At 38.4% G+C, this 13674-nt stretch overlaps 2 protein-coding genes across 5 annotated transcripts in view; both read left to right on the top strand.

The window, feature by feature from the left end:
- pde4a (phosphodiesterase 4A, cAMP-specific) overlaps nucleotides 1–3942 on the top strand; it is a 49979-nt gene extending 46037 nt beyond the window's left edge. For all 4 annotated transcript variants that reach the window (XM_005939911.2, XM_005939912.3, XM_005939913.3 and 1 more), the window contains 2 exons: nucleotides 841–1023; nucleotides 1258–3942. In XM_005939911.2, the coding sequence (XP_005939973.1) occupies nucleotides 841–1023; nucleotides 1258–1761 (687 nt within the window). In that variant the 3' untranslated portion in view covers nucleotides 1762–3942. The remainder of the gene's footprint in view (nucleotides 1–840; nucleotides 1024–1257) is intronic.
- A 2687-nt stretch (nucleotides 3943–6629) lies between these two features.
- prkcsh (protein kinase C substrate 80K-H) lies at nucleotides 6630–13455 on the top strand. The gene is made up of 18 exons (XM_005939915.3): nucleotides 6630–6768; nucleotides 7001–7120; nucleotides 7245–7361; nucleotides 7452–7547; nucleotides 7653–7710; nucleotides 8775–8892; nucleotides 9353–9482; nucleotides 9676–9760; nucleotides 10019–10097; nucleotides 10191–10274; nucleotides 10361–10525; nucleotides 10607–10697; nucleotides 11013–11082; nucleotides 11274–11363; nucleotides 11474–11548; nucleotides 11634–11733; nucleotides 11844–12003; nucleotides 13224–13455. Exons 2-17 carry the CDS (start codon nucleotides 7033–7035, stop codon nucleotides 11988–11990), a joined length of 1593 nt encoding a protein of 530 aa, XP_005939977.1. The 5' UTR covers nucleotides 6630–6768; nucleotides 7001–7032; the 3' UTR covers nucleotides 11991–12003; nucleotides 13224–13455.
- The last annotated feature ends 219 nt before the right edge of the window (nucleotides 13456–13674 follow it).

The raw sequence follows: 13674 nt of genomic DNA, 5'->3' as shown, positions 1-13674 counted from the left end.
AATATTACCATGATGTAAGTAGATGCTATTACTGGAACTGTGAATGTCTCCCATGCTGACCTTAAGTTTTGTATTCCCATACTGTAAAATGATAAATAAAAAGTTATAAAAAAAAAGAAATCCCCACCCTAACAAGGACACGCATATAAAGAGCCCAAAAAGACTTTAAAGGAATTGTCACCGTAATTCAACTGCATAGGTTTAAATAGAGGCCAGCAAGCTTATTGCTTTTGTTACCTGTTGAAGTTAAGGCTCTGGCTGCAGGGCTGGGGTCAGCATACACTCAGCTATTATGTCATTCTGGGTTCTTGCCTAGCTTTGTGTTTGCATGATGTCTGCGCAGATGCTTGCAAAGGGCAGAAGCTGCGTTAACAGTATAATGCAACTGTTTCTGTCATGGACGCAGTCTTCATTTCACTATCGCATTCTTGTCCATTTATTTTTTTTATTAATCCTTTATTTATCCAGGTAAAAGTCTCATTGAGATTAAAAATCTCATTTCCATGTTATTTATGCAATAACAATAAAGGTAATGTCCGTATCGCTACACTTCAAAAGCCGTAGACCATGACACCAGTTTGTTCCTCCCTGCACATAAACTGAAAGTAGCTGATTGTGGTGCACAGAAAGAAAAAAGTTTGTTTCTTTGTTTGTTTGTTTTTTATTTCTAACACAAGTAACAACATAATTTTAACTGTCATTTAATTATTGAATTTAGTAGTACTGCATTACTTAAAAAATGTCATGTGATTACAGTAACAAGTTTCATCCAACACTAGTATTTCTAGCTTTGTACGTTCACAATATAATGTGAGGTAAATGATTTTTGTATATGTGCAGGTATTGAGGAACATGGTGCACTGTGCTGACCTGAGCAATCCCACAAAGCCTCTGGCTGTGTATCGACAATGGACAGAGAGAATCATGCAGGAATTCTTCAGGCAGGGAGACAAGGAGAGAGAGCGGGGGATGGAGATCAGTCCCATGTGCGATAAACACACTGCATCTGTGGAAAAAAGTCAGGTAAATGAGCAGCAGTGAAATACACACATGTATGAATATAACAGCACGCAACTGGATAACTGTTAATGCTGTAGGTGGAGTGATAACTACAGTGCAGAGAGTGATTTATCAGCTCTGATCGCAGCAGTCATCCTCCTACATTTTTAATGCTGATTTGCAGGCAGTGAAGAAACACCACTGTGCTAGCTTATGTCATGTCAGTCATTGCCTTTTTCTTTTTTTTCCTTTACGTAGGTGGGCTTTATTGACTACATTGTCCACCCGCTGTGGGAGACATGGGGGGATCTTGTACACCCTGATGCACAGGAAATCTTGGACACTCTGGAGGACAACAGAGACTGGTACCAGAGCACTATTCCCCAAAGCCCCTCACCACCTCCTGTGGACGACGACAAGGATCTAAACGTGTGCATAGACAAGTTTCAGTTTCAGCTCACTCTGGAAGAGAGTTTACAGCGGGAACAGGAAGACGAGGATGGCAAGCCCACCCCAAACCATGTGGCACAGGACTGCAGTCACGGGGAGGATGAGTGCAAAAAGGATGAAGAAGAAGACATAATGGCAGAGGAGGAAAATGAGGATATAATAGAAGAAGAAGATGAGGTGGCAATGGAAGAAGAGAACTTGGAGGAGGAGCTGAAATCTCAGTTGGGTGGGGGGCCTGACAAGGACAGACTTTCTGACACAAGTCCTGTAGAAGAAGAGGAGGATTCTTCTTCACAAGCTGACGATACATGAGTTTTGCTCCTGTATCTCCCTCCTCACTTGCACACATTATCTTGTTCATCCTTTCAATGGCCAAACCAAGAACAAATAAGACTGCAATGACAATACACACCTTTAAATATATTTTTCAAAAAGGGAATAAATACAAATTGCTTAAAGAGAAGTTAATTACACAGCAACTGTAGATTTGGAGTGGCAACAAGTCTTTCGACTGATTCCACAGTGAACTTTAGACTAAGAGGAATCTAGGAGAGCATTAATGTTGGGCGACTGAAGACAGCGTAGCACTCTGGGACTAGAATGCACACACATAAACACACATGAAGTAACACACAACTTATAGAAAGAAAAAAAAACAGGAGCAGGAAATCCACCAATGCAATGTGTGTACGAGCATGCAGCAGTCATGCAGTAAAAGTGTGCTCCGCATATTCCCTGTCCTTTCTTTTTTCGGGAGGCAGAAACACACGCTAGACTGTATGTTTGTATGTGTGCATTTATTAGAGGGACACTGATAAGTATTGAATCTCTTTGGAAAAAGCCATCCCTTAATGGAGTATTAACTAGTGTTCAGTCAGTATTAGTAATTCATGTTCGTTAGAATCTCAATAGAAACTGTTCTCCTCAGAAAAGCTACACGTCCGAGTAACTTCTTTTTTTTTCCATTTCTGTCGGAAAGAAAAATAAGATAATCCCATCGGAGTTGGAGGAGGTGAAGGAAAAACTACGGAAGGAAAGGAAGATGCTGCGACGAAGGGGCCATCGGGTCCCATATCCCCCTTTTTCCCTTTACGCGGAGAGTGCTACTGGTGCAAGATGGCTCTGTGCCTTTCTGAAACACCAGCTTCTTGAACGGAGCTGTCGTGAAGCAATGCATTGTGGGACAGGAGTGTCTGAATTTGTCATCATTTTTGATTGTCTCTTGTTGAAGATCTCTCTCTCTTTACTGTTCATGGTATCGTGGTGTGTATCTCACACGTACAGTTTCTGTGGTGATATGTTTTCAGCTGTAAGTCTTCCTTTGTTGCTCTTCTGGTAATATAATAACTCAGAACTCTAAATGCAGAGCAATCACTACCACCACCACAACCACCAGTGGACTCTTTCCAGCTTATGTTCTTTTCTTTTTTAATTTTTAGAATATTTTTTTTAAACTTTCTGAGAATAAGCCATGTGATGCTTTGAAGCATACGTTTTGCCTATTTTATATTTGACAGTTGCCGAATACGTTGAAGGGACACGGGATTATTTCATCAGCAGAACAAATTTTTTTAAACGCCATCTCACGCCCACTTGCACTGCGTGGTCATGTCTCCTCATACACAACCAATCTCACCAAAGTAAAGGATGAGAAACTTCAGTGGGTGAAGTGATTCAAGGGAAGACAGATGAATAAGAAAATCAGGGAGGCAGAATGTCAGGGGAAAGAAGCGTGACGTGGCCAAATAGGAGGTCTAGCAGTCCCTAATCATCCTTGTTATGTTTGATGCTTTTTTGCCTTAATGTCAGATGCAGGATATATGCCTGCTAGTATGTAGATTTATAAGATATACAATAGATATCCTAGTATATTTATATCACGTCTGTATGCTTATTTCTGTGAGTATCAGTGGGTCTATACACAATGTATCCAGCATTGCATTTGGAGGGAAAAGGTAGACACTGCTGCTGACTAGCTGTTATGTTGTTGCTGTGCTTGGACCAACGTAAAGAATGTGTTGTTTTCTAATCACAACGACTATCTTATTATAGCTATCTGAAGGCATTGAGGGGGAAATAAGAATTGAAAGGGGGAGTTGAGGTGTGTGTGTTTTTGGTAGGTTTAAGAGGAAGATGTTGTCACACTCATCGTCGCTCACTCACTGGCATTGCCGTATCTCGTCGAGCGGATGTTCAGGATTCGATCGACAACAGCTCAAACCGGCCGCAGTTTGTCCAGGTGTTCGTTTCTCACAGGGTATAAATGAATTAAATACATAAACAAACAAAAGAACACGAGTGGGGTTCTTTTGAAGGTAAGACCAAGTTCCTGCAGGTCAGTAACTCAGCTTATCTGAAGACACCACCACAGACTGGTGTAAGAAAAGCCCCATGGGCACAGCTGCGAGGCCCCCCACACACAGGCTGTTTCATCCAGTGGAATGGGAAGTTACTCAAATAAAAGATTCCCATATGCACTGGCCTTTTTTTTTTCAACACGTTGCTTTGTTTTGTGGCTTCTCGTTCTGTTATAAGCTATAAAAACATCAATATTTAATTGCCATACAAACACAATACTGTAGCAATTGTTTCTTATTAAGGAAATTATTAAAGTGATTGATTGCTGCCATTCTTTTTAAATGATGAGAAGAAAACCAGGGGAAGTGTTTTCTTTGAACAGTTTGTGTACAGTTTATTTTTATATCATTCTGGTGGATGGTCTGGAAAATGAATCACGTGTTGATGACTATAGCTATAAGCATTACCACTCTTGTACATAATGTAATATTGGATTGTAAATTATAAATTTATCCGCATCATCATGATTAACAAATAACCACTTAAAGTTGTTAAGTGAACCACTGCAGGCCACATCCTCATATTTCCATTTTTTAAACATATGTTCTCCTCACTCATGCTGTCCTATTTTATTTTATTTTTTCACTTTTTAGTTGTTCACATTTATTGTTCAAATCAAATATATTCGTACCAGCACTTTATTTCATCAGGTTTCGAGGCAGACGGTGTGTTTCAGGTAGTGTGTGCTGCTGGTTTGGTCATTCGCAGTCACTTATTGATTATATTCCACTGGGCCAAACCACAAACCCTCATTATGAAGCAGTTGGCGTTCACCTCTCTCTGCAGGCATAACCAAACAACCCAATCATTCTCAATTAAATGTCCAGATGAGACTGAACCCATTTGACCAATGCGATCAAATGGAAGTTGAGGTAGTCACATAGGATACAGTTAAAGGAGATAAATGTGTCCTTATGTGACTTGGCCCTTTCTAGCACCGTCACCACCTCGGTTTCTTAGTAACTTTAATCACTATCTAGCCTGATAGCCTAAATGTCCATCCCGTGGTGGCTTACTTAGCTGGTTCCCATCGGGTTTGCTGTCAGGTTATTGTTGTCACAGACTGACTCCCTCTGAGAATACTTCTCTGGGCTTTAATTCATGTGTTTGTTCATGAGTAAGAAAGGTTATTCAAGGGAAAAAAAAAACATGAAATGATTGTAATATTTGTAAATGATGTTGCTGTAATGTGTAAAATGTGTCCAAGTTATTTTTTATTATATTATTTTTATGAGAGTTTTTCCTCTTGACAGAGCTGAGGTGTCATTTTGTGAATAAATGCATTTAATAAGCAAACATCTATATATAAAACAATATTATAGTATATCAGTATATTTTTCTTTTATTTCACTGTTCAGTACTGTAAAGTGTGTTAAAATACAAATAAAGAAAGATTTTTCTATTAAATGCAAACTCCACTCTCCTGTTTGCTACGTTTTTCTTCTTCGCATTAATGGTTTCTAATAACTCTATGCAGCTTAACACGGACAAAAAAGTGTCTAACTTGTGCTTTTGTGAGCATTACCGCCCAACTCAGAGCTTGGGGTGTTTCTCACCCATTGTAAAAGCTATGATTTTTTCATCATTTTTTTTAATCACATTTTTGACTTTTGATGCTCATATCAAGTCTGATTCACTCTTGTTTTGCTTTTTTTTTCATTTAAGAAATATAGCTAAAGAAAAAGAATTAAGAACTCCAGATTTCTTATTTATTGCATCTATTACAATAAATAAGGAGAACCATTCATTATTTTTCTTGTGAATTGGACCTGCTTGTCCATGTCTTTATCTCCTCTCACTTGCATTTGACTATTTTCATGACTGTTATCTATTAATCACCTCCAATCTGTTTAAAATGATTTTAACTCACTGTCACCCCAATTCTAAAGTTTTCTTGTCGGGCTTGTTTATATTTCAGTTTAATAATCTTGATCCATTGAAGCCTTAAGGAGCAAGGCCACTACCAACATTGTTGAACCACTCCACCCCTGTTCTTCAGACTGTGGCATCCTTTTTGAGACAAGTATTTTAGTAGTGTTTGCGACTTGCTTTGATCGTGTCCATTTTGACTTGGCAGTTTTTGTTAATCCACAGAAAATGTTGTTTGCTGTGGATTAACTGAAAAAAAAAATTGACATTTCTATATTAATAGTGGAACAGGAACCTTTCTGCAATTTCAACTGTTTAACTTTTACTTAACTCATTTGGTTTACAATTAATGGCAATCGAGGTGGGGTCAGCTAAAAGTTAAAAATCCCTGGACTTCTTCACATTTTCCATAGTCATCCGTAGGCGTGCTTAACTTAATTTAGCCTGCAGCTTGGTTTATTTTCAGTTAAACTTCAGAGTGGCTTAGCTTGTTTACATTTTGGTTTTTAAAAGATTTACAGTAGTTCCTTTTCCCCTCACGTACTCTTAGGTAAGTATTGTAACCTTGGAATGCACCTCTATTTGGACCTGTTTGGTCTAGTACAGGTAGGTTGGTACATGCATACACCTAGATTTAAATAAGATTTCCTATTTGTATTAAATCTGGTACTGTGGTTTTAAAGAGAGGCTATTGCGTAGGGACATTTTTGATATAGATTTATAAATGTGTTATGAAAGTTTAAAATCAATGCATATATGCTTAAATGTTATTTACCCCATAGTTAAATATTGGTAAAAGTACAAACAGTGATGACTACCTCTCTTACACGAGATGGCTGCGTCCCCAGAGTCCTCTACACTTCAGACAAGCGCAAAGGGTCTTCCCGTTCTCCGCCAATCACAGGAGCCACACAAGAGCGTCGTCCAATCAGAGTGAAACATGACAGAGGAAGGGGAGGGTACATGTTCATGCGCAAGAGCTTTGTCGATACGGAGCTAGGCGGTGGCAGAGTTTAGCTATTAGCTCTTTTGAAAACAAGATAAAAATATAAAGTCCTGTTTGGGCTTCAGCGCATTAGTTGAATTGCAAAGGTAATATGACGTTATGATATTGAAATACACTCGAAGGGTGTTTTTATATTAGCATTTTAATTTTGTAATATGTTAATGCGGTAGCTAAAGGTGCTAGTTAGCATTGATTTGTTAGCTCGGGATATAAAATTGATACAGTTAGCTCAGGCACGTTGTAGTTTATAAAGTTATGGCTCCTGGTGTGCTTCCTATTGAAGCTGCGTTTAACCTGTATATTTTTTATGACCGATAGGTCGTGGTGCCGTTGCACGGTGGACTGTCATTATGTCCTGTCAGTTCCTGCTCCTGCTGTTGCTGAGTGTAGGAGTCTCCGCGGTGGAGGTCCAACGTCCTCGCGGTGTCCCTTTGTCAAGTAAGCATTTATATCTTTAAACAAGACTAAAACGCATCAATTAGTTCACCGAACCTCTGGTAGTCAGCTACTTGTAATGCGGAGCTTTCATGGCACTAATAAAATAAACTTGAAACCTCGACAGAACGGCAGTTTTATGAAGAGGGCAAACCTTTTACGTGCCTAGATGGCTCCCGGACCATTCCGTTTGACAGAGTAAATGATGACTACTGTGACTGCCAGGATGGATCTGATGAGCCAGGTGTGTATATCCTGGAGTCTGATTACTCTTTTCATAGAACGTTTGAATTAGGTAGTTGCTGCTAAATGCACCTGTGCTGTTTATTTTCAGGCACTGCTGCTTGTCCCAACGGCAGCTTTCATTGCACCAATGCAGGTTTCCGTCCAACCTTCATCCCCTCTTCTCGCATCAATGATGGGATCTGCGGTAATTTATTTATTTATTTATTTATTGAAATCATGCTGACCATTTTTATTTCTGTTCTTTTGTGTGGCTATGATTTTGTTTACACCTTGAATTCTTTTTTTGCAGACTGCTGTGACACAACTGATGAGTACAACAGTGGTGCTACGTGTCAGAACACATGCAGGTGGGATTTATACAACTTTCTTAACTATTTTTGCTTTCACTTATACTCAGTGTTGGGAAGGTTACTTTTAAAATGTATTCCACTACAGATTACAGAATACATGCCCCAAAATGTATTTTGTAACGTATTCCGTTACGTTACTCAATGAGACTAACGTATTCTGAATACTTTGGATTACTTAATATATTATCATGCTTTTTACAACTTTTTACATGAATGTACTATTGCTGTGTGATTTATTACTGAAGGTCCGCGGCTCCGAACCGTAGTAAAGAGACCTCTGGCTAATACGTCAGGTTCCGTGTTGGGCTCGTAGCTGAAAAATAGCTTTACTTTGTTGTCTGGGTCAAGTTTGAGGCAGAGAGAGGCGTTGAAAGGCTGCTCCAACGGAACTTATTGTTTCGGAGGAAAACATGAACACAGTGTACAGTCGAGTCTTAATAGCTTACTTACAACTGGGCTCGTCAGGCACTCTTCTTGGCTGCAGTGGTTATTATATTTACATGCTTCCAGCTCCCGTTTCTGCTCAATGACAGCTCGTACTTTTCCACTCTCCTTTTTCTCCCTCCTCGCGCTCACAGACACATAACGGGTATGGCAGTCCATTCTCCCTGCAGCACGGACTACACTGCCCATGATGCTACATTCTTTAGGGCTATGCCTGAAGCATTCTGCCTATTAGCTTAGCACAACAACAACAACACCCAGGAAACACAGTCGCAGAGAGAGAGAGAGCATCACCCTGTAACCATGGCAACCGTAACGCTGCCGCCTGGAACAACAAAACATAGCTGTCAAAACAAACCCAAACAGTCCTGACCCGCGACAATATGAAACAGGAAATGTAATCCATTTATTTCAACAAAGTAACTGTATTCTGAATACCACCTTTTTAAACGGTAACTGTAACGGAATACAGTTACTCATATTTTGTATTTTAAATACGTAACGGCGATACATGTATTCCGTTACTCCCCAACACTGCTTATACTTGCATATACATATTCAGTGTTTTTGGTAGATGTTTATTATTCAGAATGTTTTATATGATGTTTAACTTGCAGAGAGCTTGGGCGAAAAGAGAGAGAGAGCTTGCAGAAGATGGCTGAAATTGCAAAAGAAGGCTTTCTGCTAAAACAACAACTCATCCACGAAGCCAAAATGGGTCTAGAGGATAAGAAGGTGTGAATGACAAAACAACCTGTGGTCCTTTTGCAGTATGCCTCTGAAACATGAATCCTTAGTCATAATCATTTTGATGTAGAGATGCCGGTGCCTAACAAAATACACTTGCAAATGTTTACATCAGTTACCTCTTAGAAACTCACATTTACATTCAGAAACCAAATATTAGACAAATTGCACAAAAAAACCAAAACCAAAATAATTTAAAGTATCAAAATGTTGTTGTTGTTGTTTTTTTGTTTTGTTTTGTTTGTTTTTTAAGTTTTAACTAAGTTACTAGTGCCACACGTGCAATAGACTAGCGTTCTATGTGACCTGTTTTGGGGCTGCATTCAGTACTTATATTTTTCTGGATTTCAATGTTAGGGTATCGTTTGCTTTCTATAGTGATTTATTTATATTTTCCACAGCTATTGTGTATAGGTTAAATTGTTATATTTTATAATTTTCTCAATAGGCCAAACTTGGAGATGTTCAGGGGAGTAAGAAGGATATGGAAGCAAAGGTGGAGGCTCTAAGAACAGTAAAGGAGTCTGCAGAGCAGCCTGAGAGAGAAGCTAAAGAGCGCCATCTGAAGGCCTGGGAAGGTAAACTAAGATTTAAAAGTATATCGCCATCTACTGTTTGTAATGAGCATGACATTACAGGTTCTCTAGTGTCATTTAAGCTAAATATTAAATATTGTTTGAGCCTGATTGTTTTGCAAGTATGGCTCATTCTCAACGCATAGCAAGGTTGTTAATTAAATTTTCATATATAATTTTTTTTCTTTTTCCCCAGATCAAAAAGCTCTCATTCAAAAAGAAAAAGATAGTGCTAGAATGGCTGAGGTGTTTCTTGAACTTGATGATGATGCAGATGGTTTGTGAGTACTGGCACCCTCCAGAATTGTTGGGACACGTAACAAACTGAAAAATATATCTAGTTAAACAGCTGGTGACATGCCATAGAGACCACTTTGGTAACAATAGCAACACCGTGAACTGATTGTAACTCTTTGAAACAAAGGGTTGACATGCCATTTAATATATACACTTTGGCTAATCATTATTCTGAAGTAATTTAGCATTTGTTGTAGCATTTGTCTTTATCCAAGTAATTTATATATTTTTGTACGCCACAGTGTGTCAGTGCCTGAGCTTTTGTCTCATTCTGAGCTCGACCCAGATGCAGACGGTTCCTTCACAGAAGCAGAGGCGCAGGTAAAACAGATTCTGTTTGTCTTCTGGTAAAGTTTACTGGGTTTTAGAAACTGTGACACATCAAAATGTGAACCTTTCCTTTGTTTTGCATAGGGACTGTTGGGAGGAGTGGATAAAGTAGACACAGTAGCATTTGAATCTATCTGGAGTAATGTCAAAGAAAAATACATGTCAGAGGTAAGATGCTATACTTTTTATTTTTTTTATTTTTTTAATAAACAGTAAATTTCATGAGAAATTTATGTAAATATTGTTGGCATCAGTCCAACGCAGACACCCCAGCACCAGAGGAAACTTCACGGGAGGAAATAAACGAGCCCGTCTCTGACAACGAATCTGATCAGTACCCTGACGATGATATACCAGAGGATGAAGATGATGATGATGAAGAGGATGAAGATGATGACCGCGATGAGCATGACTATAAGGTCAGCTCACTGAATTTTTCATCAAACTTCTGCTGGATGAGTCAGAGTTATTTTTGGAGTTAACTTATGTTTGATTTGCAGATCCCTCCTACAGCGAGGACTGAAGAAAAGAAGGATGATGATGAAGGAGCTATGCCTCCCTATGACCAAGAAACGCAGAACCTCATTGATGGTAAGAATGTGTTTAAAACTGAGTGACTCATCCTGTCCTGAGCAATAAGTATTTGACTCATCACAGATGTAGAAGCATGTCAGTTTGCATTTTAATGTTCTAATTTGAAATGAATTATTCATTATGTTTTGCAATAAATTGTACAGAAAAGGAATTAAATTCCCCAGCTGTGTATCTTTTATATGACACGAAGTTCATTACATATGAAAGCATCAAGAGGAAGTCATGATTTGCTCAGACCTTTTGTATGTTTGTGTGTGTTTATTGTGAGTTTGTTGTACGTGTATATTTCAAGTCTGTGCATCTGATTCCCAGCTGCTCAGAAAGCCAGGGATGAGTTTGATGAGGCTGAGAGAGCTCTCCGGGAAGTAGATGATCAGATCAGGTAAGTGCTCAGCCTGAATGTGAAGAAGCCTCTTTGCCAGTAATGCAATCAGCTTTTGTTAACATAATGAGAGTTTAAATTTCAACAGCTGCATTGATTTGTATTTTTTTTTTTTTACACAATCAGCGAGTTATTGTAATTGAAACCTGTAAACAAATACTGTTTAATTTTGGATTGGGTATTTGTTTCAGGAACCTTGAGAAGGAAATCTCTTTTGACTTTGGACCCAGTTCTGAATTTGCCTACCTCTATAGCCAGTGTTATGAGTTGACTACAAGCGAGTATGTATTGTAAAAAAAACAAAACAAAACATATTTTTTTAATGCTTTATATAATATTTATTATATATATTATATATTTCTGAAGGTCTAAGTTTGTCTGTTTCTTTCAGGTACATCTATAGACTGTGTCCATTTAACAGGGTAACCCAGAAATCCAAGTTTGGTGGATCAGAAACTAACTTAGGGTAAGACAATATCTGTTCTTTCTATTTCGCATGGCTTTGCTTGAGTCTTTGCTCATCCGTGTTTGCCACCATTTTCTTTGTGCAGATCCTGGGGGAAATGGGCCGGTCCTGAGGACAGCATCTATTCTGTAATGAAGTATGAACATGGAACAGGTTGCTGGCAAGGCCCCAGCAGATCCACCACAGTGAGTGACACCCAGCCAGGCATCATTTAATCTTTTCTGTCTTAATTTGACTTTAAATAATTGCTGTTATTTTACAGAGAAACAATATAATTTGTTGTTTTCCCTTTTAGGTTAAGTTAACATGTGGGAAGGAAACTGTTGTGATGTCTACCTCAGAGCCTAGTCGCTGTGAGTACCTGATGGAGTTTACAAGCCCTGCAGTCTGTCAGGAGCCCCCAAGCCTGGAAATATCGAGTCATGAGCACCAAGAACTCTAGATCTTTTTGATTAGTAAGTAACTCCCAACTTCTGAGTATTTGTAGCAAACCAGTATCATCCTCCTTTCACGTCTTCCTGTCCATCCCTTTTATATATCAAATGTTTCTTATGGCCAGCATTGTTTAAAGCTGGCATATTTTCTTTGCTTAACCAAATGAAAATGTTGTACAATGTGAAGGTTTAGCATTTCAGAATTTTTGGAAGAATTAGGTAAAGCTTCATTTTAGAAGAAGAGCAGGCCAGCAGCAAGATCCAGGTAAAGGCAAGTTCATAATAATTCATCGTAGTGATTAAGAGGGTTAGAATTAATGAAGGCCAGAACTTAATGATGTCCTGTAAGGGTAAGATGAATGCAAACGGTACTACAGTGTTCCACATCAGCACTCTTACAGTAGTGCATACATCCTTTACTGCACACAGTTGGAACTTTAGAGCTTCCAGCTGTTTGAATGATGTCACAGGTATAAACATTGCTACCAGCTCAGATTGTAAAATGAGTTCTTATTTTTAGAAAGTAATTTAGGGTTTGTTGTTGAATCGCAGTTACTGTCACACATTTCATACCACAGCGATATAGTGATATCAAATTATAAGTTTGCCCGCAAGCCGCCCACAGATGTCGTAAATGGTAAACAGATATCTAATACAGTTTTTCTTGAAATACAAAGTGATGTAATGCTGCAAATTATGAAGCGTGGTTAATCTTAAATTAAATTGATTTCTTATAGCCATTTGTCTTAGATTTTGTGGGTGATGCACAGTTGATAGTTACATACCTGATGTTAAAGTGCTTTAAAATAGTATGGTAATAGGGATTCTTATTAGAGATGCACCAATACTCATGTTTTTTTTTTTTAAATAAAAATTTTTTTTAATTTTTTTTTTTAAATAGTTTTGGTTTGTATTTATAGATAAATGTTACTGACTGGCTAGTGGCTATAAATTAGGTGAGTATCTGCCAACGCTGGTAATTTCCAGTTACATCGGTGCATCTCTAATTGATCTGGTACAGCAAAATAAAACTTGAATGTGTCATCCTCTAACATTAACATGGCATCCATCTCGAATGTAAGCACTAATTAGGAGGCATCCGTGCTGCAGATGCTTAGTCCTCAGGAATGAAACCATTAGGGATCAGTGACTAAATTGTTCTTCCTTTTTTAAATAACAACAAAGACATGACTTAGGCAAACAAGCCATTGAAATAAACATGTATGTGCTCCATCTTGCAGGTTGTTCTCAAGGGACCACAGTCACTACAGCAGTATGAAGTTGCCATGCTGGGAGCAGCATCACCTTGGTGTTGGTTAACAATTAAGATAAATTCCAATGATTAGTTTCTCTTTCACTTCTGTAGCATCATCCAAATTTCCAACTTCCAGTGCTACCTGTTTATTTGAGTCTGTTTCTATCCACTAGTGTCATTCCATTATTTTGAAATAAACTTCTTATCGTGCTGTTAAATTTTGTGTACCAGTGCTTTTTTGTCAGAAATAAACTGATCACAAAACATATGGATACATTACATATATCCAATCCTATTGATTATTAAATATTTAACTGAAGAGCTGGTGGAAATGTGTCATTTAAAAAAATAATTCAGTGTGCGTTATTGTTGCAATTATCGAAACACTCAAGCCAACAAACCAGCCTTACTGAACGTGCATGCGATTGTAAAATGAC

This window comes from Haplochromis burtoni, unplaced genomic scaffold (assembly GCF_018398535.1).
Source record: "Haplochromis burtoni strain Fernald_Lab_line unplaced genomic scaffold, NCSU_Asbu1 Contig_21, whole genome shotgun sequence".
Lineage (NCBI taxonomy): Eukaryota > Metazoa > Chordata > Actinopteri > Cichliformes > Cichlidae > Haplochromis > Haplochromis burtoni.
Note: the sequence above shows the minus strand (reverse complement) of the source record. Positions and strands in the feature narration are given on the sequence as shown.